Source organism: Mastomys coucha, unplaced genomic scaffold, assembly GCF_008632895.1.
Source record: "Mastomys coucha isolate ucsf_1 unplaced genomic scaffold, UCSF_Mcou_1 pScaffold11, whole genome shotgun sequence".
NCBI lineage: Eukaryota > Metazoa > Chordata > Mammalia > Rodentia > Muridae > Mastomys > Mastomys coucha.
In genome coordinates, this window is record NW_022196893.1 from 20,049,379 (window position 1) to 20,073,606 (window position 24,228).

The window sequence follows — 24,228 nt, forward strand, 5'->3', positions numbered from 1 at the left end:
CGCCCCCAGGCGAGATTAGGGTGGAGTAGACCAGAAGGCTGAGCTCCCCTGGGATTGCGCCAGCGTCTCTGGATCTGGTCTCTCTCTCTCTGGGGCTTCAGATGCAGTGCCACCGCCAACTACGTGTGGCACAGAGCCCGCGACCAGTACCGCCTTCACTGCCCTTCTTGGAATGATTGGGAAGACAGAGCTGCTTGTCTTCGGGCCATCGCTACAGCCGCAGCTATGCTCTCTCTTGCCCTCAGCGTCTTCCTAGCCTAACCTGATGGCGATGGCTTAGGCCACAGAATCAGAAATGCCAACTGTCAATCACAACCAATTTGCCTGCTCCCCCAGGTGAAGGATGGAGAGGAGGGAAGGGAGTAGGGTGCGTATGTGAGCGCATGCAGGGGCTGGGGATCAAAGCACTGAGCTTCCAAAAGGGACTGACAGAAAGACCACAGATGAGAAAGAGGCCACTGGAATGGAAGGGTTATATAAGACGCCAGGCCAGCCAGGAAAACTGCAGCCCAGTGTGAGGCTAGGAAGAGCAGAGGGTTCTGAGCAAGGAAGAGTGAGGAAAGCATGGGAGCGGAAGGACAAGGGAAGCTTAGGAAGGAGGAACAAAGGAGACATGAGCTCAAATATGAACTAAGGTTGTGCATATGTGTATTTTTGTTCCACAGGCCAGGCTTGTCTCCAGTTCTGAAGTGAGTATTGGAATTACAGATTCCAAGATGGGGGGAGGGGACCAGACACACCCCTAGGATGATGAGGGGAAGGGGGTAAGGCTGCCACTGACCTCTATGATAGGAACACACACAACTATCACATACAGGGGAAACCAAAGAGCCCTCTGCCACACTCAGGAGTTGGGAGTTCAGGCACAGATTTTGGGGAAGCCTTGGGCTTCTAAAAGCCAAAGGTTTATCAAGCAGACGAATTCAGGACACTCCTGATTGACCACCCTGGATTATGTGTATTGTGGGGTAGGGCATGCATTGAGCTGTACCTCCATAATTGGATGAAGTATTTGAAGTCTTGGACACGGGGGCTCAAGCAGAGGAACCATGGTCATGGTATCTCCTCTGACCAGATTAGACCAGGCAAAGTGTTTTTGTCCAGAACTTGGCAAATGAGGGGAATGAAAGGCCTCACCCTGTGTCCTGTTCCGTCACACCTGTCCCTGGGACATGGAGAAGAACATGGACCATGTAACCGGCCCAAGTGTGGCCTCTGACCACATGAGTGTCTAATGGCTTGCAGATGACAGTATGGGCCAGGGAGGCTGCCAGGACAATGCTGGAAGAGAGTTAAGTTGCTGGCCAGAGAGCAGCACCCACCTCTCTGGGTCTCAGAGAGCCTCGAAGATCTTCCCCACTAGAAGTTTAGACCATTGGAAGGTAAATGTTGTGAACTCAGAAAGAAGGGGGCATCCCTCTCTGGGTCCTAACATCATCTTCCCCACCATCCTTCCTTGCATCAGGCTCCAGACCTTCTGCTCAGACTCTAAGCCATTTGAGAAGGGAGGGCCAAGCCCTAATGTGGCTTGGAGGCTATTGGCAAGGACTAAATGGCACCAGCACTTTAGCCTGGGAAGAGTCAGGGGACTGGCACCTCTATTAGCTGGAGGACAGAGAGTTCAGGTTACCTCCTTTTTGTGTACAGAGCAGCAGCTTAGAGAACTGATGGGTGCTTAGGCATGGGGCCACACAACCAGAATGGGAAATCTACAAAAGGGTTTATTTGCCCCCAGCCACTTAGGAATACCAAATGGCTGGTTTGCATTCCAGGATAAGGGTGCAAGAGAATCCACCCACTTCCAGAAGAGATGAAGTCCCTGAGTCTGTGTCCCCAAAACCTCTACTTCCTTCCGTCTCAGGAGTTGGCCTTGGCATTGTCCAGAGCAAGCAGAGCTTTGATCTAGTATTTGTCTCCTAAGCTTTGCCCACTCGGAGGCTTTTTCCACAAACACTGATTTCATGCACAACTCCAGAATTCAAACGCTAGTCCCATGTTGGGTAGGGTCTTGGACAGAAAGCTTAGATGTTCTTCCAGGGTCATCTGGCACTCGAAAGCTGAAGAACAGGCTTGGAGTTGGAGGGTTCATGATTCAAGGGTCTATACAGCCTGTCCAGGTGGATGACTTGGGATACAAGCTCCAGGCACTGTCAGAGTGCTAGCCAGGATTCTTCTTCCAGAGAAGGGAAGCCTACGTGCCTGTGAAGCTCCCAGCCAGCCTCCTTAGGTTACCCCCCCAAACCACCCAGAGGTCTTCACAGAGCCGTCTCCTTTGGAAGTCTGGCTCCTAGCTGCCTGGGAGGCTTGAAGCTGAGCACTTCCTTGTAAGTAACACCTACAGGAAGCAAAGAGAAGCAAATGATATAGTTAGACGGCTTTCAACTAAGGGAAGAAGCCAGCCGGGCAGTGGTGGCACACGCCTTTAATCCCAGCACTTGGGAGGCAGAGGCAGGTGGATTTCTGAGTTCGAGGCCAGCCTGGTCTACAGAGTGAGTTCCAGGACAGCCAGAGCTATACAGAGAAACCCTGTCTCGAAAAACCAAAAATAAAAATAAAAAAGAAAAAAAAAAGAAAACAAAAACAAAGATGGGAAGAGGGGGAGAAGCCAGCACCCCATGGGCCTTAAATCTAATCCTAAATGGGCCAGTCCACTTAAAAACACTGAAGACTGTTGCGAAGCTAGATTTCCCCAGGAAAACAAGTCAAAGTTTGTGTTCAAAAGAAAAAAACAAAAAACAAAAAAGAGAGAGGTTTGTATTAAAAAAAAAAAAAGGAAGTGAGAAGAAAGTGTGTGCGCCTACTCAAGGGCTCAGTTGTGTATCCCTTGTGGTCTATGGTGAAAGCAAAAGCACCCAGCCCACAATGTGTAGATGAAGACCACAGAACGGATCTTGTGGCCCGTGGTTAAGGGAGTTATTTTATTTAGCAGCAGAACGGTTTCGTCACACAGAACCAAACTCATAAGCACACGACAACACAGAAGGGAAGAACACCTGCCAGGACTTTGGGGACATGATTTGAGACCCTCAACCCATCCAGTCTTTCCCACACCAGGGTGCAAGAACAGGGCTTGGGGTCTGAGGCAGACAGGAGAAAGGGATAGCACATCCCAATGGACATGTCCTCAGAGCTCCCTGCTCCCCAGGTTGGACCTGCCAGTCTGGAGCAGACACCAGGGGCTAGTTCCAGCTCAGGGAACAGTAGGCAAACTGAGAAGGCTTCTCTGAGGCCAGTTCTCAAAGAGAGGAAACTCTGTCCAGAACCTGGAGGTCTGGCACATAGCTATGGAGGGATCTGGGGCTGGAGATGAGAAGGAAAAGCAGGGCCCTTGGGTCTGCATGGGAACAGACCGTTTTCTGTGGGCAGAACATAAGAAATAGTTATTTCAGGAGAGGTCCTGAAAAGGAGTAAGGAGAGGTAAAGATACATTTTAAAGGTGTGAGAAGAAAGTTAGTAGGACAGGTGGTGATAGAGAGGGCTCCAGTGTGGTCTGACATGAGGATGCTGGGCAGTATAGGGTTGGGGAGAGAAAGGCCAAGGAATTAGTAAGCCAAGGACACAGAGCATGCACAGATGCTCCACAGTCCTCGGGATCCATCACACGCCAGCCTTTGTCGGAACTCCTGCAAAGGACACTCTTTACCACTGTGTTCTGCCCTAGGCAGAAGTCAACCTGGTTGAGTTGCACTGCCCCACAGTGCCCTTTGACCTCCCAAGCTCTTGTCTGACCTGCAACCCAGGGGCAGAGGCTCACTCACACAGGGCTCACAGGGTCCAAAGCCAGACACTGCGTGGAACCCACACTCACGCTTCCATTCCTCAAGGGTGCGGTCTACATCATCAAAGGAGTCATCATATTTCTGGGCTTTGGGCTCGTCTTCAGTGTCCCGAAGGGACTCAAAGTATGGATGGGCTAATGCCTCAGCTGCTGTTACCCGTTGCTCTGCATCCAGCACCAGCATCTTTTCCAGGAGATTCACAGCTGTGGGAAGAGCAATTCAGGCCAAGCCACAGAAGAGAATATGCTTTCCCAGTAGCCTGAGACCTTCACCCCATCCAGCCCTACCCTGAGGGCTTGCGTTGGTCAGGATAGAGGCAAAATCCTTCTTTTCCAACTCGGGGAGGCCTTCCATGTAGTTCTTGGCCTGTGAGGGAAGAAGAGTGACAGGCCAGCCCCCAAGCCCAAGCCCAGACCCCCACCCACTCCCCACTGACCTCAGCACTCTGTAACTTCTGTACAAACTCAGGAGGGGGTGTCCCTGTGACCTTCATGATCTCCTTCAGCTGGTCCAGGTCTGTGCCGAGGTCAGGACTACAATTCGGGGGCAGAGGGGGGCCCACCCAGCACCCACATCTTGGCCAGAGTCAAAGGACGCTCTACATAGAAGGATACGGTCATTGCCTTTGAACAGGATCTTTCCAGTAATCATCTCTGCCATGATGCAGCCAACGGACCAAATGTCCACTGAGAAGTCCCATCGGTGCCCCACATGCCAGGGTGGCATTCATATTCATGAAGGCCAAGAGAAGGAGACACACACGAGACCACACATGGGAGACAAGTATACATGGCAGGGAGGCGTGTACATAGGCACAGAGCAGAAGCTATCATTGAGAAGGGTGGCAGAGTCCCACCCCAGCTTGCTAACCTCCCAGAGGGAGTGCCTACAAATGGCTCTCTATCAAGGAGTGAAGGGAGTTAGAGGGGCTAATCAGTTAAGAGCATGGGATGCTGTTCCAGAAGACCTTAGTTTGGTTTCCAGCACCTACAATGACAATTCACAGCCATCTGTGACTCCAGTTCTAGAGAATCCAATGCCTTCTTCTGGCCTCTGCAGGCACCAAGTACACAGGCGATGTATAGATACATGCAGGTATCTATACACACATAAAATACTTATAGACACATAAAATAAGTTCTTATAAAAATTAAGGCAGGGCAGTGGTGGCACACGCCTTTAATCCCAGCACTTGGGAGGCAGAGGCAGGTGAATTTCTGAGTTCTAGGCCAGCCTGTACTACAGAGTGAGTTCCAGGACAGCCTGGTCTACACAGAGAAACGCTGTCTCGAAAAACCAAAAAGAAAAAGAAAAAGAAGGAAGAAAAAAAAGGAAGAAAGAAAAAATTAAGAAGGGGCATGGTAATACAGCCTTTAATTCCCAGCTTGTAACAGACAGAAGCAGGTAGATCTCTGTGGGTTCAAGACCGGCCTGGCCTACCCAGTGAGTTCCAGGCCAGCCAGGAGTAGAACTAGAACTAGGATCTGGAGAGAGAGAGAGAGAGAGAGAGAGAGAGAGAGAGAAAGCAAGCAGAGGCAAGTGGATCTCTGTGAGTTTGAGGCCAGCCTGGTCTACATAGTGAATTCCAGAAATAGCCAGAGTTACATAGTAAGACCCTATCTTCAAAACAACCAAACCAAAAAAAACAAATTGTATGTGTGTGTGTGTGTAATGTATATACATATATATATTATTTCTCAAAAAATAATAAAAATGGAAAAAGGAAAGAGAAAAGGAAAGAAAGAGGGGAAGAAAGAAAGAAGGAAAGAAAAGAAAAGAAAGAAAAGCAGGCTGAGATGTGGCTCAATGACAGGGCACTTGTCTAGCATGAGTAAGACTCGAGGTTCCATCCCCAATACTACAAAAATAATTTTAAAATAAAAGGACGTGTAAATGTGAGTGGTGTGCACTGGAGTCTCTGGACAGCCTCTTACCTGTCTGTGTGTAGCGCATCCAATTCAAGATGACCTCTGGTGCCCGATACCACCGGGTTACCACATATCCTGTCATCTCACTGTCTGCCTGCCTGGCCAGGCCAAAGTCTAGGATCTAAAGAAGTGTCGGGGAGGTGGAACTTAGACCCTGGGGCTAGACCAAGTGTGGCCCAGAAGACCTGAGAGCTGGACTTGAGGCTTCCATGCTGGAGTTTTTTGCCACCCTTCGATCTCCAGCCCCCAGTATTCTCCCTGTGGTTAGTGCACCTGGCCATACCCACCTCAGGAGCAAATGCTGAGGACTTCCCTCTGTTTCGACATCCTCAAATCACCTTGAGGAGCCCTGAGTGACTAGGGATATTGAGCCACTCTTTGCCCAATAGCTGCTCAGCCTCTGCCCAAATGTCTGAGCTCTGTCCCTTTGACTAGGCCAAAAGTCAAGCTGGCCAGTAGAGGGGTGGAAGGGGTTCCCCACCCCCCACCTTGGTCATCTTCCCCTCCCAGTGATACCTTCAGCTCACAGTCCTCATTCACAGCCAGGTTGCCAGGCTTCAAGTCCTGAGAGAAGAGAGGTGGTCACTATGACCGACCTGCCAGAGCAGGACCCAGGCAGCACTTTCCTAGGGCCACCAAAACTGGCCTGGCCCCTCTGGGGAAGGGCAGAGGAGCTGAGTCCCCAGGGAAAGCTGGGGATTACATGCATCCCCCACCACAGCCCTCTCTTGCCCTTCACAGTGAAGCAATGGGCACTGCGGTTTGAGCACCTCTGTCTATACAGTTGGGGAGGAGCAAGGGCTATCTCCCAGCCCTGCCAGGACTCACTCTATGGATGACACCAGCAGCATGGATATACTGTAGGAAAGAGAGAGTTCAGCAACCATCAGCTCAGGGGGGACTCCAAGCCACAGAGCCCTTACCCTGCACAAACGGGAAGCTCTGCCCACCCCCCTGTGGCCACCTCAGCAAAGCCCACCTTCAGCCCCTTTAGCATCTGATACACAAGAAACTGGATTCTGTCTTCACTCAGCGTCTCATGCTTCATGAGTTTGCCCAGGTCAGTGCCCATGAATGGCATCACCAGGTAGCTGTGGAAGCAAAGGATGAAGCCAAGGGATCAGGGCTAGCTTCACTGGGCCCAGTTCACACCTTGAGAGACCCCACCCTGGCAGGGGCCACCAAAGCATTATTCTGTAGCACCCATTCATCACTGGCATTGGGGGGGTGTCATACCATCCTATGATGTCTCTACCCCCACTGTGCCATGCTAGGCACCAATCCACCCTCTGGCCACATCTGTCCTAGGCAATTAGACCTTCTCAACCCACGCCCACATCCCCTCTTTCCAGAATGGCAAGCAGGGAGTGGGCTGCATCTCAGGTTAGTCCTGTCTGGCCTAGAACTCACCGTGTTGAGCAGGATGGCCTCAAATTCAGAGAGCTACCTGCCTCTACTTCTGCCTTCTAAGTGCTGGAACTAAAGGCTTGCACCATTATACTCAGCTTTGTCTTGTTTTTATTTTATTTTTTGGATGCTTTGCCTTCACGTGTATCTGTGGACCACACACGTACAGTGCTCACAGAGACCAAAAGATGGGATCAGCTCTTCTGGGACTAGAGTTACAGAAGCCGTGAGCTACCAGATAGATGCTGGGAATCAAACCCAGGTGCTCTGGAAGAGCAGTCAGGGCTCTTAACCACTGAACCATCTCTCCAGCCCTTGCTTTTGTTTTTGGAGACAGGGTCTCAGGCAGGCCCAAACGGCCTTGAAATCCTGACCCTTCTCCATCTATCTCCCAAATGCTGGGATTGCAAGTGTGTGTGCCACCACACTCCACCCCAGGGTTTTAAAATTCCTGACTGAAGGCCATCATACTCCTCCAGGTGAGCAGCTAGGGCTGCACCTGACACTGGCACCTCTCAGGCACTGTGAGGGCCCAAATGTCAGGCTTAGAAGGGGACGGTTCGGCTTTACCAGGGCATGCCAGTATCCAAGGGCACCAATAGTACATGATGTTATGGTGAGCCGTGAATCTCAGCCCTCACTTGGGCCATGGGAAGAAGATCTCAAGCCAACTTAGAACCAGAAGCTAATACCCAGAAGCTGCCTGGGCCCCTGCTGCCACACATAAGGTAACCAGGAATCTGGGGCAGGGGTTGGAGCCTCAAGGCATCTAGGTCAGAGGGATGTTCAGGAGGATGGAGGGATAGACAAGGGAGAGTGGTATTATCACTCATACAAGTTCATGGCTCCCAGGAGCATATAGGAGTGGGGTGTAGACTGTGGTAAGAGGAGTATGTGGGCAGTGTGCACCCTATTCCTCATATGGGCTATGACCCCTTTTGGGGGGTCCCATATCAGATATCCTACCTATCATTTCCATTACAATTCCTATCAGTAGCAAAAGTACAGTTATGAAGTAGCCACCAAACAATCTTCTGGTTGGGGGGTCACCATGATATGAGGGGCTGTATTAAAGGGTCCCAGCATTAGGAAGGTTGAGAGCCACTGGGCTATGGGGAGAAGGCCCTCAACCTGACCCAGAACCTTAAGCTGACAGTTAGAAGCCACCCAGGCTCCTGCCACCCATGCAGCCACTAGCACTTACAAGTCTGTGAAGTCATCCAGAGTCTCGTCAGGAGTGAATACATCCAGTAGCCCGATGACCTGAGGAACAAGGAACAGACAGGAGAGCACATAGGAGCTGCGAGGCCTCAGCGCACCCCCAGGGTGGCCTCAGCGCACCCCCAGGGGGGCACTGTACTCCCCTCCCATAGCTATCCTTGTCTCCTCCACTGTCCCCACTGTCGGCTCAGCCCCCATTCTGGTACATTTGCCCACAGACACAGGCTATTTTTGGATGCTGACAGCCGGGATTCTCTGGGGGGAGGGGCAGTCTCAGGTCTGGGTTGGCTCCAGGCCGCTGAGCAATCCAGCCCCCTTAGTCTTCTGTTTCTCCCCCCCTCCTTTTTTTTCTTCCCAAATGAAGCAGACCTAAGACCAAAGTGGGGACAGTCCCCTGGGAGGAATGGATTCCCGGTAGGTCATTCCTGGGACCATCCCCTGGCTGTCTAGACCAAGGGAAGCACCAACTGAAACACAGCTTTTGGTTGAGGGAGTTGGACAACAGATAGACAATGTGACATTGGCTTCCCAGTACTTGGTTAGGAGACAGGACCTCTGGGGTCAAAGGAGTCCATCGTGAGGAGGGCTGCGTACATCCAAATACCAGGAGGGATGAGTAAATGAGCAAAGAGAGGTCAGGTGCCTGATGGCGATAACAGGAGTGAAAATCCCTCCAGAGTAAGGAACAGAGATAGAGTCCAAGCGGCTGAAGCCCAGGCCAAGAAGGAATCAAGGAGAGGACAGAGCAAGCCCAAGGAGAGCCTCAAACTCCCATCCCAGGGGCAGATTTGGCTTTGATCCACAGGACTGCTGTGGAAAGCTTAAACAGAGATATGATGCTGAATATGTCCTCCTAGTTTCGATGACAGAATGAGGCAAGAATAGACAGGAGGTAAAGGGCAGATGGGTGACTACTTTAGTCATGGCCAAAGCTAGGGAAAGGAGCTCAGACAGGAAGAGCCTGGGGACAGATAACTCACAGGTGTGACCTGTGAGCTGAGTGTGCTACTCAGAGTAGATAAGGAATAGTGTCCCGGATGTCAAGGCAGGTCCATCAAAGGATTATGACTTCTGCACTTCTGTGGTATAGAATGGGACCTAGAGCCAAGGACCAGAGCTTGAGGAAGAGGAGGAAGAGGAAGAGGAGGAAGAAGAGGAGGAGGCTAGGGTTGGTCCCGTGGCAACCCCATCTCTGGTGTGAGTGGGGCACACAGCCTATCCAAACCTCAGGGTCCACATAGAAAGGTAGGTTATGACAGCAGCTTCCCCAAACATGTTGAGGCATACTGAGAGCAACCACAGCCAGCTGAGGGCAGGTCGGTAGTTTGGTGGAAAGGTTCTTGACAAGGCAGGAGTGGCCCACAGACTGGCCAAGAAGTAGGGAATGAATGAAGAGGCCCACAGCTCTTGGTTCAAGAAGGGTACAGGATACGTAGGTAGGTGGAAGTTGGGGGCTCTGAGGATAGGGGTGGTTGGTTACACCCAAGAAAACAAAGCCTTTTACTGTGTTTTGTTTGGTTTGGTCTGGCTTTGGTTTTGGGTTTCTCTGTGTAGAAGTTGGCTGTCCTAGAACTAAGTCTGTAGATCAGGCTGGACTCAAACTCACAGAGACCCAGCTGCCTCTCCACCCCCCCGCAACCCTCCCCCGAGTGCATGTGCCACCACTGCCAGGCTTACTGGGTTTGTTCTTTTACTGCTTCCAGCTTCACTGGGAAGTGAAGAAGCAGGCATAGCAGGGCTGGTGTCCACCCACCAGATCAGCCAAGAGAAGCGATGAGGAAGCAGTGGGTCAGTGTGCTGTTAGCCAAGGGGAGTTCATTTTTTCCTTGGGGCTATTGACTCTGATGATCCAGGAAGGTTAAACCATCAGGACTAGGGCAACTGTACAGAACAGAGTGGGAGGGACAGAACTCACAGGTTCAGGAAGAACCATATAATGATGATGATGATAATGATGATGCCCCTGGCTGAGAGAAATGTTCTGATGGCTAGCAATGGCTATGAGAGAGGCTCAGGAGCAGCTATGTGCAGGAAGGACTGGAAAAGAGATGCTTTCCCTATGGGTGTGAACAAATACACACCCACAATGGTAACAGTGATGCTCTGCTCCTTAAACCCCTTTATCTACAGAGACCCGAGGCTTTGGGATAGTAGAGCCAAAGTTGCATAATTCGAGTACCGTGCCTTGCCCTGAATGCCCAGGAGCGTGCCTGCCTGGAATAGAAGACTCAGGAGGTGGCAAAGGGAGACTAGGGTAGGGTGAGAAAGTGCCCCTTCCACAAATACCCACCTCCTACCAACCTGATTGGAGAGAGACAGGGTTTGGAGTGAGACCTGAGGAACCCTTAGACCTAGACCGTATCCTGACCACTGCCTGGGCTGCGAAGGTAGAGGTGGACAGAAGGTGAGACCAAGAAGTTGAAGTGGAAACTGAACTTGTAGTGTCACCCAGAAAGGGGTCTGGGGTCTGCCTCCGCTTTCCTCCTGGAAGCTGTTGATAACTTACCCAAGCTGGGAGCTAACTAGGTAGGAGGTACCAAGCCCCTGGAAGCAGAGGCGGTGGACAGGATTTGCGGGGGGGAGGGGGGGGCAGGACGAGAGGAGGCCAGTGCACAATATCCGCATCTGAGGCGGGCTTTGGACTCACGTTCTCGTGGCGCATGTGTTTGAGGAGGCGCAACTCTCGGTAGGCGCGCTTGGCAAACAGCTCCGACTGGAAGGGCCGGTACAACTTCTTGATGGCCACCTTGTTGCCAGTGCGGCTGTCTACTGCAGAGCTGCGGGGCGGACGGCTTGGCTAGCGAACCCGCCCGGTAATCGCCAGCTGCCTCCTGCCCTGCCTGCCGCCCCGCCCGGCAAACGCTCACCACACGGCACCATAGGCACCAGAGCCAACGGGCTGCAGGTCCTGGTACACGGCGCGCACCTCCCAGGACGTTTTGGTCACCTCCTGGCGGTAAAAGCCCTTGCGGGCGGGTGGCGGGGAGCTCATCCCCGGCCGGAGCACCGTGCCCCAGGACCCGACCCGGGATCAGGGGCTCCGCCCGCGCGCCCCGGGTCACTGCGTGGCAGGGCGTGCTCCCCGCCGGCCACACGCCTGCCCGCCTCTGGGATTTTCCTTTGCGGGCTCTTCTCACGGGGTCGCCACCCTGAACCCACTATAACCGCCAACTCCCACCCGACCCTTGTCTCTGGCCCGCTAAGTGGTCCCTCCCGGCCCACTGACCAACCGGCCCCCGGGCCTTGAGCACGTGACACCCCCGCCTGCCCTCCGGCCCCTGCGGAAACCCGAGGAGGCCTCCGGGGTTGGGCGGAAGGCTTGGAAAGGGGGGGTGTTGTGGGAGAGAGCTGCCCCGTAGCTCAGTCTGGACCTGAGATGAGAGGAGGCGTTGAAACACTCTGACAAGCCTATACCCTCGCTAGACTTCTTGGCTCTTGGGTCCTAGCAGGTGCCTCTCTGGATTCCAGCCTTTCCTGTCCTCCCAGAACGTCGGACCCATTCTAGGCAACTTGAGATCACCAGGTTCTACTCCAGCCCCAGGTCCGGTCCACCTGCCCATACACCAGTCATACCCCATCCCAATTGTTTCCTGTTCCTGGCTCAGTTCCCTGTTTTCCCCAGGTATGCCCCGCCCCTAGGGCTGACCGGTCTCTTTGGAGGAGGGATTTGGTTCCGTCTCTCAGATGTCTCAGATTGCATCCCCGGTCCCATTGTTGTGGCCACCAGCTCTCAGCTTCCCAGTCTAGGATCCAGAGGGTTGGGTCCTATAAGCTCTTTGTAGGACTTCTTTACACCTCGGTTCCACCCACCCCCAATCTGGTATGGAGAGTGGCCGCTTCAAGCATTGGACGGGGCTAGTCTCTCTATCGACCCCACCTGCTGTCCAGCGTGGCCTTCAAATCCCAGAATGAGCTAAAGTGTGCCTGCCCCCAAGAAAAAAAAGAGGGTATCCTACGTGGGCTTCCAGCTTCATGCTTCCATGTGCTCATTCTCTCTGGAGTCTGCTGCAGAAGACCAGCACCAAATGGTCCTGGAGGGTCAAGCCAACATCCCTCCCACAGCCGAGTAACCAAAGTCCGGTCCAGGATCCCACTGGCTTGACCAGTAGTAACAAGATCCCCAGAACCCTCTCCCCCTCCCTCCAAGCCTGCCTGCCTGCTGCCATGAATCAGCAGCTCAAGGCTAGCCAGAGCAACTTTACACCTGGGCTGTTGCTGGTGATGTGGTACATCCACAAACTGACAAGAGTGAGCAGCCTAAGCTCAGGGCCACTCACACTACATCTGCCTGGATCCAGTGCCCTCCGTGCCCTGGGAGGCCTCTAGACACCCGCCCATATCATCCAAAAAGCTGCCCAGGCCCCAGCCTTTTCTGTAGGGAACTGATCTAGACCAGATTTTGGAACTAGGACCATGTGTTTGGGTTTGCTGCCACTCCCAATCCCCCAACAATGGACTTGGCTCTTGCCTTCTAGGTCCTTCCTCCCCAGCCCCCCCACCCCCACCCCCAGCCAGACTCAGACCTCCAGCGGTCCAAGATTCAGGACATAGGCATGATACATGAGCTGTATCCTGGGCTGAAGTTGCCTTTTCGCCTTAGTCAGGAAGGGAAGAAAAGCTATTTCTCATATCCTGTCCAATCCCTGAGAAAGAACAGGCCCTCTCTTCATGAACAATCCCCAGCCTCACCAGTAAGAGGAAGCCAAGTCTGTCCACTGTTCCTAATGTACATAAAACAGCAGGAACCAAAGTGTGGTGTCTATTACACCTTTCGCCCCTACTAACCGGTGGGTCTTGGGTGGGTCTTGTGCTGCACGGGTCTCCTGGGTTCTTGACCCCTCTAAGGAGCTGTGATAATACTAGAAATGACCACTACTCTCACTGAGTGATCACAGGGCACAATAATTGCAAAGTCTGTGGCGTTATATCGCTAGCAGGAAGTGTACCAAGCACAGAGATCCGGCCACCCCTCCAGGAAGCAGGAAGAGTAGAAATAGTGAGATCTGGAGCCTTCCACACAGACAAGAGCAAGAGGGAAACCCCTTTATTGTGCACTCTTGGTGCAGGCACTTGACATCCAGAGCCCTCTGGTCCCTGATAGCAAGAGACCATCATCTCTTCAGGGAGGAGTCACACCCCCAACATGTTTCCAAACAGAGCCCTACCTCGAAAGCTACTTGGTCAGCTCCTCTCTGGGGGATGGGGAGAGAAGAGGAGACTCATAACCCCAGAACCCCAGACCAGCTGCAGAACTACAAGGGTAGGTGGAGTAGAATGTGGACAGACATCTGTCGGCTTTGAATCAAGGTCCCGGGGCAAGAATGTCCAAGTTCACATCCGTGGGTGCTGGCCCCCTAGCATCCTTCAGATTAGACCTCCAACTTCATTGGCTCTGCAGCTGGCACTGTGCCCTTGTGACACAGGATCCTGCTGCAGTTCCTATACCCTACGTTTGCTTAAACTAATGGATCTTGGCACCACTCAGAGCCTTGGCCTAGTTCACAGCTGGGATTCAAGACCCATAAGAAATCAGGAACTTGGGGGGAGAAGGGGCAAGAGTTATCTCCAACGTAGGTACCATACCAGAAATGGCTGCTGGCTCTCAGGTGTTCACAGATTCATACACACCAGCACATGCCTGCATTTGCTCTGATGTGTATCCCAGGATGCACATTCATGCCCATTTGCCCACATATCACAGGCAACCACAAAACTTCAGCAGGCTTTTCTGATTAGATAGATAATCCGATGGTGGTCTCGGCCTTCCCATCCCCAGAGGAAATGCCACTCAGTTGGGTAGGGCACTGGGCCTGCCTCAGCTTTCAGCCACTCACTTCTTGGTTGAGCATCTCCAACCACAGTGACTCTCCCTCCCTCAGAGTCTCCAGGGACTGGCCCATTTGCCTTCCTCCCAATCCAGATTGTCCTCAAGAACAGAAAAGATCTGGACAGGGACAGGGACACACTCAAATCCCACACACAGGTCCCAGGGAGAACCTGGGTACACCAAGGTAGGCCCAGAAACACTACTGCCCAGACTCCAACACATAATGGCAGGCATATGTACACATCCGTGCATTCGTGTGTGTATATGTGTAGACTTTCTCAAGGCAAGGGGGTCCCAGGTTAAGTGTCAGGGCTGCCTGAGAGGCACCTCTTGAGGAAAGCCGGAAAGCTGAGGAGAGGGGACAGGCTCAGGTCTCCCCACCTCAGGCAATGCCTCACTGCTCAATTTCATGGGTGCCAGGGAGCTGTGATGGTTCCAGGGGCTTGAAGCTAAGGACTTCCTGGTAAGTAAGCTCTGGGAGGGGGAGATGAAAAAAAAGGGAGGGGGGAGATTATGCGGTCTGTCCACAGCTTCGTTCCTCATCAGCATGTGCGCCATCTATTTCCCAGCCCACATCCACCACTAAACTTAGAACCAGAGTCTGCTCCACGATGCCCTGCAAACCTCTGCTCCACACACACCCTTATATGTCTCACTCAGGAGCACAGGCATGTTCCCCCCCCTCCCATGCCAGCCCACTGGGGAAGTTCCAGGGAGTTCCTTGCACGAACCCGGTAAAATCTTCTTCTGAGAAAAGGCAGCCCTCAGGTTCCCAGACACTACTCTCTTTCCCATCCCCCTGCCTCTGTGCTCACCCTTCCACTCCTCCAGTGTGCGCTCCTTGGCCTCGACACTTTCATCATAGGGCTCCGCCTCTGGCTCATCGTCAGGGTCATGGTACTGGCTGAAGTACGCGTGGGCCAAGGCTTCGGCCGCACTGACCCTCTGGTCACTGTCAAGCACCAGCATTCTTCCAAGGAGATCTATAGCTGCGGGAGTGAGTGAGGCTTAGCACCATAGCCAGTGCTGGATCCCAAGCCCAACCTAGACTCAGTACCAGTCCTTACCCAGAGGGTTGGCTCCATGGAACACACTGCGGAGGTCCTTCTGGGGCATGGGAGGCAGAGACTGGATGTATGTCCGGGCCTGGAGATACATAAGAAGAGCTTGGAGGATAGGCTGGAGAGGTGGCTCACAGGTTAAGAGCACTGACTGCTCTTCCAAAGGTCCTGAGTTCAATTCCCAGCAACCACATGGTGGCTGACAACCATCTGTAATGGGGTCCAATGCCCTCTTCTGGAGTGTGTGAAGACAGCCACAGTGTAGTCATCATATATATAAAAAATAAATAAAAATTTTAAAGAAGGGCTTGGAGGGCTAATGAACCTCTATTTTCCTGGCCCAAAATGGGCAGGCCTTCTGAGAGACAGCTCTGATGCATTCATTCCAACAGGCCTGGTAGGTGCCCCAGCAAGCCAGACTCCTGCTCTCAAAGACTGGGGAGGGGGGTGTTGTGAGGAGGGGTTCCTAGCCGAGCAATGGTGCTACATGCCTTTAATCCCAACATTTGGGAGGTAAAGCCAGGCATATCTCTGACTTTGAGGCCAGCTTGCATCTACAGAGCAAATTCCAGGACAACCAGGGCTACACAGAAGAACCCTGTCTTGAAAAACAAACAAAAGTCTGGGGGGGCTCCAGATCTTCATTTGGCCTCATTCTATAGCCAGGGGAGACTGTCAGCACTGATAGTTTTGTCTTCATCGTCTCTGTTACCTGGAATGGCCTGCTGGCTCACCTGCTTCTGTCTGAAGGGGCTGGATGTTCCTAGCACGAGCTCCATCCCTCCCTGTCCACGTTCCTCATGTGATGCCATTTTCTGCTTACTACTCCCTCCCCAACCTGACTGGTGCTGCTTGGTCAGGAGAGCGAACACATAGTTGGATGGCCACTAACTCACGTGCTCCGAGGATATCTTTGCCAGAACCTCAGGGCTGGGTGTGCCCACCACCTCCATGATTCGCTTCAGCTGGTCGATGTCTACCTAGCTCAGGAAACACCTGGTGGCCAGCGTTTCCGGTCCCAGCCCCTGGTACACTGTGGAGCTGTGGCTCAGGACAGGGAGCCCCGTGTGGTATGGCACAGAGCAGAGGAAAGACTTCCAAAAAGTGCCAGAGTCCACTCCCACCCTGGAGAAGGGAACCCCAGCTTGACCCTGCTCCCCAAGGATACAGTCGTTTCCAGGAAAGAGGGCCTTTCCTTGCAGCAGCTCAGCCATGATGCAGCCCACAGACCAAATGTCCACTGTTGGGGGGAGAATAAGGAGACTATCAGTCTGCCACCCCCAAATCCTTCGTGTGGGCCTGGGGAGGAGCTAGCCCAGTGACCCTCAGTCATAACCAGGACCAAAGAGATGAATAGCGCCCTTACTCTATACCCTGTCCTCAAGAGAGGCATGAGGACACCCATCGGGTTAGAAGCATTTTTAAAAGCTGGTCCCTGCCAGGCAGTGGTGGCGCACGCCTTTAATCCCAGCACTTGGGAGGCAGAGGCAGGTGGATTTCTAAGTTCCAGGCCAGCCTGGTCTACAGAGTGAGTTCCAGGCCAGCCAGGGCTATACAGAGAAACCCTGTCTCGAAAACCGCCCCCCCCCCAATCAGCTGGTCCCACTAAGCCGTTGCCCCTCTCAGAGCTCCAGGGATACTCTCCTCCCCTTCAGCCTCTCTCCTACCCCCATGGCTTTGTCATCCTCCCTAAGCCACGGCGTGAGCACTGCCGGCCGTGGACGAGGCTACTGCTTGAGGGTTGACAGCACCTGTCTGGTTGTAGTGCATCCAGTTCAGCATGATCTCTGGCGCCCGGTACCACCGTGTAGCCACATATCCAGTCATCTCTTCATCAGCCTGGCGTGCCAGCCCAAAGTCTAGGATCTGGAGGATCACGGGTATTGTGTAAGATACCTACCTCTTTGTGCAGCCCCACTGTCTGTGCTCCCCTCACAGCCCTTACCCTCAGCTCGCAATCCTCGTTCACCGCTACATTGCTGGGCTTCAGGTCCTGCAGGGTGCACAGGGCATGAGTGTGGCGAGGCCATGAGCCTAGACAGAGTGGATGACCCTCGCCCTCGCCTACAGCTGCACCTACCCGGTGGATGATGCCCGCTGAGTGGATATACTGCAGAGGAGGGCAGACCGGGTGAGCCCCAGGCTCCACCTCGCTCTGCCCCAACCCAGAACGGTCGGGGGGCGGGGGGAGATCCCAGAGCCCACGTGCCCCACCTTCAGCCCACGTAGCAGCTGGTAGACAAGGAACTGAACATGCTCATCGCTCAGTGCCTGACATTTGACGATGTTATTCAGGTCGGCGCCCATCAGGGTCGTCACGAGGTACCTGCAGGGTCAGGAGTTAGGGCAGAGTCTCGCCACCCCCTCCCCGACTAAGCTCCGGAAGCTACCACCGCGCCTGCCCAGGACGCTCACACTTCACTGAAATCCTCGATGGATGTGGCTGGCGTGAAGACGTCCAAAAGTCCTATGACCTGGTCCAGGAACCGAGGCAGGACAACAGCTCAGCTGTAAGCAACGCCCCGATGACCTGGATCCCACCCATATGGGGCCGTACCCCCCAAAGGCCCCGCCCCTCCGTCGTCGCTCCCGCCCCCACCAGGAGGTGTCCGTCGTTCAGTCCCAACACCGCCAGCCCACCCTCTCACGTTCTCGTGCTTCAGGTGTTTGAGTAGGCGTAGCTCACGGTATGTCCTCCTCGCGTGGATCAGCGATTGGAAAGGGCGAGACAGCTTCTTCACAGCCACTTTCTGGCGCAGCCGCGCGTCATAGGCTGAGCTGCAAGGTGGGCGAATGAGGCGAGCGAGCGCCTGGCCTGAGTCCACCCGACGCCGGGGTGCGGGAGCAAGCCTCTGCTGCTGGTTCTAAGACCTAGGGGGCCTATCCCCGCCTGCTTGCCCCACGCTGCCTCCACGCCGACCCTCCTGAACCTCCCTTAGGAGACCCCTTTGAGTGGACTCCGCGTTCTCTGGCAGAGCCAAACCTAAGCCCCTATTCACAAACGAGGCCACAGCATGGAAAACACACCACGGCTGTACCCACAGGCGCTCCCACAGCAAGTAGCCCTCCTCCTTCCTCATGGATGCGCGCGAGGCTTACCTACAAACCCCTGGACGCCCCACCCCCACGCCTCCGCACATCAGATTGCGGAAGCAAGATTATCCAGAGGTGTTTATTGCATCCTGATTTGTAATTGAAGCTGAGTGTGGTGTTCGTGCCTGTAATCCCTGCTCTCGGGGAAAGTGAGAGGCAAGAGAATCGAGATGGAGTTCAAAACCAGCCGGAAAACCTAGTGAGACACTGTCTCACAAGAAAACAAAACAAAAATACACACACACACACACACACACACACACACACACACTTCCACTCCTCCAGAAATTGGACCCGCCACCTTTTCACCTCTTTACCCTTCTATCCTTCACTAGAGAGCCTCAAAAAAGCAAAGGAGAGCATGCTTTCTATATGGGCGGGGCCTAGACCGCGCAGACTGAGCGGCGGTTTTTCACCAGTTTCTGGTCCCACTGCCCTCAAGACTGGAGCAGCTGTGAACCCACTGAAGGAGCCCCGCTGGCTACAGTCCCTTTGCAAATCCCATTCCCCTGGTGATTCCTGTTCCTTCTCTCCCTCGATTCTCTTCGTCTCGGGATGCACCCTTCCCTTGCAGTGGTTGAGTGGAGACGGAATACCGTCCATTCCCACCAGGCGAGGGAAGATAGGGATAGGACATGGTGGCTCTGGGATGCTCCCGGGACTAGAAGCAGAGGAAAGGTGACATCCTGTGATAAGCAGAATGTCTAAGTAACTCGGGGGTGAGGTGTATGTGGGGGGGGGTGGCCACTGGAACAGCAGGATCCTCTTACTTGATTGCCTCTGTACAATCAAGTTACAAGAAATTGGCATTCTATCGCCTGCCTCAGCAGAGTGATTGACCGAACAAACCCAGGGTTACAGATCGCAGACTTAGGGTTTCACTTGAGAAATTTGGCTTTCTCTTGGTAACTCCTAGATAGATAGTCAGTCCCCAGACAACTCCATCTGAGTCAATGTCCAAGTCTCTGCTTCACCTTTCTCCCCGCCCACCAAGTCCTCCCTGTCCCTCCTCCCCCCCCTCTAATTTGTTGTATTATTTTTTTAAACGCATTTTCGTGTAACCTCCTCCATTGCTGAGTCCCTGAGCATCCCAGACACAACATGTCCCGTCATCTCTCCCTCTGTCCTACTCCGTAGGTATGGGTGGTGGAGGGGTGTATCCTGTCTCTACTCACAGTGGAGGGCTGGGGGTACATCCTGAGAGAAAGAGAAGCAAGAAGGAGATAAGGAACAAGTGTCCACAGAGCAAGCCTGCCCATCTCAGTGGTGAGTTTACAGGCGACAGACATGGGGCGAGATGCCATGATCACCTCGCTATGGGCCCCGTAAAGCAGGACTGTTTTCCTCTATAGGATTTCAGTAGCAGTCCAGAGGCTTCTTGGACCATACAAGATGTGAGGCTCAGCCCCCATTCCCGGTGTGGGGGCACAGGTCAGCATCCACACCCTTGATCAGCCTGTCCACAAGGACTATCTTCAGCCGTTCCCCAAACCCACGATCAAGACTGCTCTCCAAGCCCTACCTATATTCTGAGATCCTTTGTTGGGTAAACTGGGGTAGGGTGTAGACAAGAGAGTAGATGTCTGCTTAGGCTCAAGACGCTGAGCTTCTAGGAATCTGGAGGAGACTGGGTAGGATCCACAGGAGAATTTGGTGTCTTCCGAAGAAGAAAGGTCTCCTCGCCGCATTGGGGGCCCCCTTTTCAAATACTTAGGTCTGGGAGCACGTTAGACCCTGCAGCTACTTAGACCTTGCCCGAAATAACCCGGATGGTTGGCTGTTCCATTTAGCGGCCCCAGAGACTTGCTCTCCCGCCAGCTGTGACGCCGCAATATTCGGCCTATGGAGGAGAAACTAGGGATCGGAGATGGGGGTGGTCATTAGAGGACCCCCTACCTGCCAGCGAGTGGAATCTAGTAGGAAAGTTTCCTCCGTGTCCCCTCCCCCCCATTCATTCATCGGAAGCGTGCAGGCCGGGGGCGGAGGCAGGGCGAGGCCCCTCCCCACGCCGGGAACCCCACGTCGCGCAGGAGGGTCGCGCACACTTTCCCGCCCAGCTCCCACCAGGTCCTCGCCGGCCCCTACCAGACCGAGCCGTAGGCGCCGGAGCCCACCGGACGGAGGCCCTGCAGCCGCTGCGGCACCTCCCATACTGTTTTGTTCAGCTCTTGCCGGTAGAATCCCGCGCGCGGACCCGACATATCCGCAGAGGCAACTGGAGCGAGCGCCCCGGATCCCCGCGCAGCACCCGGCCCGCGCCCCACGCCCAGCACCGCTTGAGCAAAGCGGGGTGGGGGCTGGGGGGCTGCGGCGCAGCAGGGCGGGGCGGCGGGGCGGGGCCGAGGCCCGGCGGATTTCCCCAGCCTGGAGACCGGGGGCGGGGAAACGGGGATGGGTGATGGGGGGGGGGGGGGTTGAGGGTTCCCGGAGACAGGCGCGCAGCTTCCTGCCCCTCGGAGACCGTGACAAAGGAGAAAGCCGGCTTCCCTCCCATGGGGGTGACGAGCAGACTTCTTGCTTGTATTCCCCCACCTTCATCTCTGCATCCACCCACCCCTTCTGCCCTTCCCCGGGCCTCCAGCCCAATCCCCTTCCTCAGAAATGAGGGGAAATTGTCAAAAGTGAGCTTGAGCCACGTGGTGATAATACTTTCAGAACAACAACAAAAAACACTAGCCAGGAAAAATTAAAGGCTCTAGGTTAAAAACCAGCACCACGGCGCCAACCCAGCCCCACCCCCCGAGGGAGGCCCCTTGTGGCCTGGGCGAGGAAGACGGCCCCATTTGACTTTAACGGTTCGCCTCCTAGTAGACTGACTAGGCCTTAGTAAGTGACAGAGCCTTCAGGAGACAAGATGACGTCTTCTCTCCATCTTGCCCTAACCTCGGTCCAGAACCTCCTGAAGAGGTAAGCTCCCGGCGGGCAGTCAGGACCAGGGACAGCAGCAGCACCATGGTTGGGGCCACAAAGTATGGTCCCCACATGGATCTTTTTTTTTTCAGTATTGGGTATTTTTCCTTCTTATGAAGCACTCTCTTCACTGACACTCGGGAAACACCCCCAGCCCTGACTTTCTCCAGCCACGAGCGCGAGGCAGCCCAGGAGATCTACCACCCTGGACCGCATGGTTCAGTTTGTCACCAAGCCTAGAAAGCTCCCCTTTCCTGGTGTCCAGGGCGGATGCTTTCATCTTCAGTAAGGCCTCACCAATGTCACTTTAGGCCAGCGGTTCTCGACCATGTGGGTCAAGACCCTTTCACAGGTGTCACCTAAGACCATCAGAAAACACTGGCATTTACAATTCATAACAGTAGCAAAATTAGTTATAAAGAAGCAACAGAATGATTTTAAAGTTGGAGGTCACCACAACATAAGCCCTAGGCTGTACTTTTACTCACACTTGAAAGTAAACATGGAGCAGAGTGTGGTGGCACACACCTTTAATCCCAGCACCAGGAGGCAGAGGCTGATGGATTTCTGAGTACCAGGCCAGCCTGGTCTACATCCTGAGTTCCAGGGCAGCCAGAGCTAAATAGAGAGATCCTGTCTCTAAGCCAATCCCTCTCCTCCATCCCTGCTCCCAATTAAGTGAATCTGGACTGAGTGTCTCAGCTTCCATCTGTAATTCAAATGTTCAGGAAGCTAAGTCTGGAAGATCACAGCAAGCTCAGGGCCTACTTGGGCTGTAGAGTAAATGTGAAGCCACCGAGCTACAGAGTGAGACCCTGTGTCAAGGAGGAAGGAAGGGAGGAAGGAAGGAAGGAAGGAAAGAGAGAAAGAGAGAAAGAAAGAAAGAAAGAAAGAGGGAGAGAAAGAGGGCTGGCAAGATGGCTCAGTGGGTAAGAGCACTGATTGCTCTTCCGAAGGTTCTGAGTTTGGATCCCAGCAACCACATGGTGGCTTACAACCACCCGTAATAAGATCTGACTCCCTCTTCTGGTGTGTCTGAAGACACCTACAGTGAATTATGCCGGAGCAGAGCGGGGCCAGAGTGAGTGGGGCCGGCAGAGGTCCTGAGTTCAATTCCCAGCAGCCACACACATGATAGCTCACGGCCATCTGTACAGCTACAGTGTACTCATACACATACAATAAATAAAAATAAATTAAAAAAAGAAAGGAAGAAAGGCAAGCCAGCCAGATGTGGTAGCACACATCTGTAATCCTAGCTAAAGCGGAGGCAGGAGGATTTCTATGCCTATGAAGATAAGAAGTGAGACCCTGTTGGGGACGGGATGGCGGACAGTGAGCATGGGTACTAGAGCCCTGGATCCATTGAGAAATTAAATGGCTCTGACCCTGAGCCATGGGGATTGGGGCACCAGGGTTTCTGGCAGGGCCACCACCTCCCAGGAAAGAGAGACCTCTCTGGCCTAGAGTTGTATGGATTTTTTTTTTTTTAAATAACTTTGAGCATAATACTTAATTATTTGGGAATTGCATGCATAATCAAACCTGAATTTCTAATTTTTCTCTTCATTGTTTATTTATATCTTATGTGCACTACTGTTTTGCCTGTGTGTATGTCTGTGTGAGGGCATCAGATACCCTGAAGCAAGCTACAGACAGTTAGCTTGAGCCCAAGTCTTTTGGAAGAACAGCCGTGCTCTTATCTTAGCTGATGAGCTATTTCTCCAGCCCCTAGCTTCTGGATTTTTAAAGATGGGGTTTCTCCATGGCTCTCAGACTGGCCCAGAACTCATTTTGTAGGGTCAGGCTCATGATCATCCTGCCTCAATCTGCCAAATGCTGCTTTATCAAGCTTAAATGCTAAGGCTTGTGTTGTATGCTGGGGATCAAACAGGACCTTGTGCATGATAGACAAAGGCAAAACCACTGAACTACATCATAGCCCTTTATTCTACCTTTTAAAAAATGCCCTCAGCTGGGCGGTGGTGGTGCACATGCCTTTAATTCCAGCACTTGGGAGGCAGAGGCAGGCAGATTTCTGAGTTCGAGGCCAGCCTGGTCTACAGAGTGAGTTCCAGAACAGCCAGGGCTACACAGAGAAACCCTGTCTCAAAAAAACAAAAAACAAACAAAATAAATATAAATAAATAAATAGATAATACCCTCAGTACTTTTCATTTCATTATTTTATGCTTTTTGATCATTACAGATGGTTGTGAGCCACCATGTGGTTGCTAGGAATTAAACTCAGGACCTTCAGAAGAGCAGTTAGTGCTCTTATCCACTGAGTCATCTCTCCAGCCCCCTGAACCTCTTCTTAAAAGCAAAGCTTTCATGAGAAATATGAGTTTTAAATAAAAATTAGGGCTGGGATGTAGTTCAGTATTATTTAACTGCCTCATAGAGTGAAGCCCTGGGCTGAACCAGTAGCCCGTCAAAATCTTAAAGATTTATTTATTTATTATATGTAAGTACACTGTATCTGTCTTCAGACATCCCAGAAGAGGGCATCAGATCTCATTACAGATGGTTGTGAGCCACCATGTGGTTGCTGGGATTTGAACTCACGACCTTTGGAAGAGCAGTCAGTGCTCTTAACTGCTGAGCCATCTCTCCAGCCCCCCCCCTTTTTAAGACTTATTTATTTATTATATGTAAGTACACTGTAGCTGTCTTCAGACAACACAGAAAAAGGCATCAGCTGTCATTACAGTTGGTTGTGAGCCACCATGTGGTTGCTGGGATTTGAACTCACAACCTTTGGAAGAACAGTCAGTGCTCTTAACTGCTGAGCCATCTCTCCAGCCCCAAAATCTTAATAATAATAGAAACATAATGTAAAATACAAATTAAAATTTGTCAACCAAGCCGGGCGGTGATGATGCACGCCTTTAATCCCAGCACTTGGGAGGCAGAGGCAGATTTCTGAGTTTAAGGCCAGCCTGGTCTACAGAGTGAGTTCCAGGACAGCCAGGGCTATATAGAGAGAGAAACCCTGTCTC

The 24,228-nt window shown here is 53.0% G+C and overlaps 2 protein-coding genes across 5 annotated transcripts; both read right to left on the reverse strand.

Annotated features, from left to right (window-relative positions):
* Positions 1-1,701: 1,701 nt before the first annotated feature.
* Positions 1,702-12,377, reverse strand: Mapk12 (mitogen-activated protein kinase 12). 2 transcript variants are annotated; one of them, XM_031352582.1, is made up of 13 exons: positions 12,292-12,377; positions 11,982-12,078; positions 10,983-11,112; positions 8,319-8,377; positions 6,687-6,798; positions 6,536-6,565; positions 6,224-6,271; positions 5,714-5,828; positions 4,394-4,465; positions 4,216-4,295; positions 4,067-4,145; positions 3,809-3,982; positions 1,702-2,335 (listed from the first exon to the last, which is right to left on the reverse strand). In XM_031352582.1, the coding sequence occupies exons 1-13, from the start codon at positions 12,323-12,325 to the stop codon at positions 2,256-2,258; spliced, it is 1,110 nt and encodes a 369-aa protein (XP_031208442.1). In that variant the 5' UTR covers positions 12,326-12,377; the 3' UTR covers positions 1,702-2,255. The 2 variants fall into 2 exon arrangements, with proteins under 2 accessions (XP_031208442.1, XP_031208453.1); XM_031352593.1 differs by lacking the exons at positions 11,982-12,078; positions 12,292-12,377 and adding an exon at positions 11,203-11,927.
* Positions 12,378-13,350: 973 nt separating this feature from the next.
* Positions 13,351-20,640, reverse strand: Mapk11 (mitogen-activated protein kinase 11). Of its 3 annotated transcripts, XM_031352559.1 has the most exons (14): positions 20,402-20,493; positions 19,839-19,943; positions 18,266-19,513; positions 17,872-18,001; positions 17,639-17,697; positions 17,438-17,549; positions 17,304-17,333; positions 17,169-17,216; positions 16,975-17,089; positions 16,392-16,463; positions 16,120-16,199; positions 15,230-15,308; positions 14,978-15,151; positions 13,351-14,636 (listed from the first exon to the last, which is right to left on the reverse strand). In XM_031352559.1, the coding sequence occupies exons 3-14, from the start codon at positions 18,301-18,303 to the stop codon at positions 14,557-14,559; spliced, it is 1,017 nt and encodes a 338-aa protein (XP_031208419.1). In that variant the 5' UTR covers positions 18,304-19,513; positions 19,839-19,943; positions 20,402-20,493; the 3' UTR covers positions 13,351-14,556. The 3 variants fall into 3 exon arrangements, with proteins under 3 accessions (XP_031208419.1, XP_031208404.1, XP_031208409.1); XM_031352544.1 differs by lacking the exon at positions 20,402-20,493 and having other exon boundaries at positions 19,492-19,513; positions 19,839-20,387; XM_031352549.1 differs by lacking the exons at positions 18,266-19,513; positions 19,839-19,943 and having other exon boundaries at positions 20,402-20,640.
* Between the last annotated feature and the right edge of the window lie 3,588 nt (positions 20,641-24,228).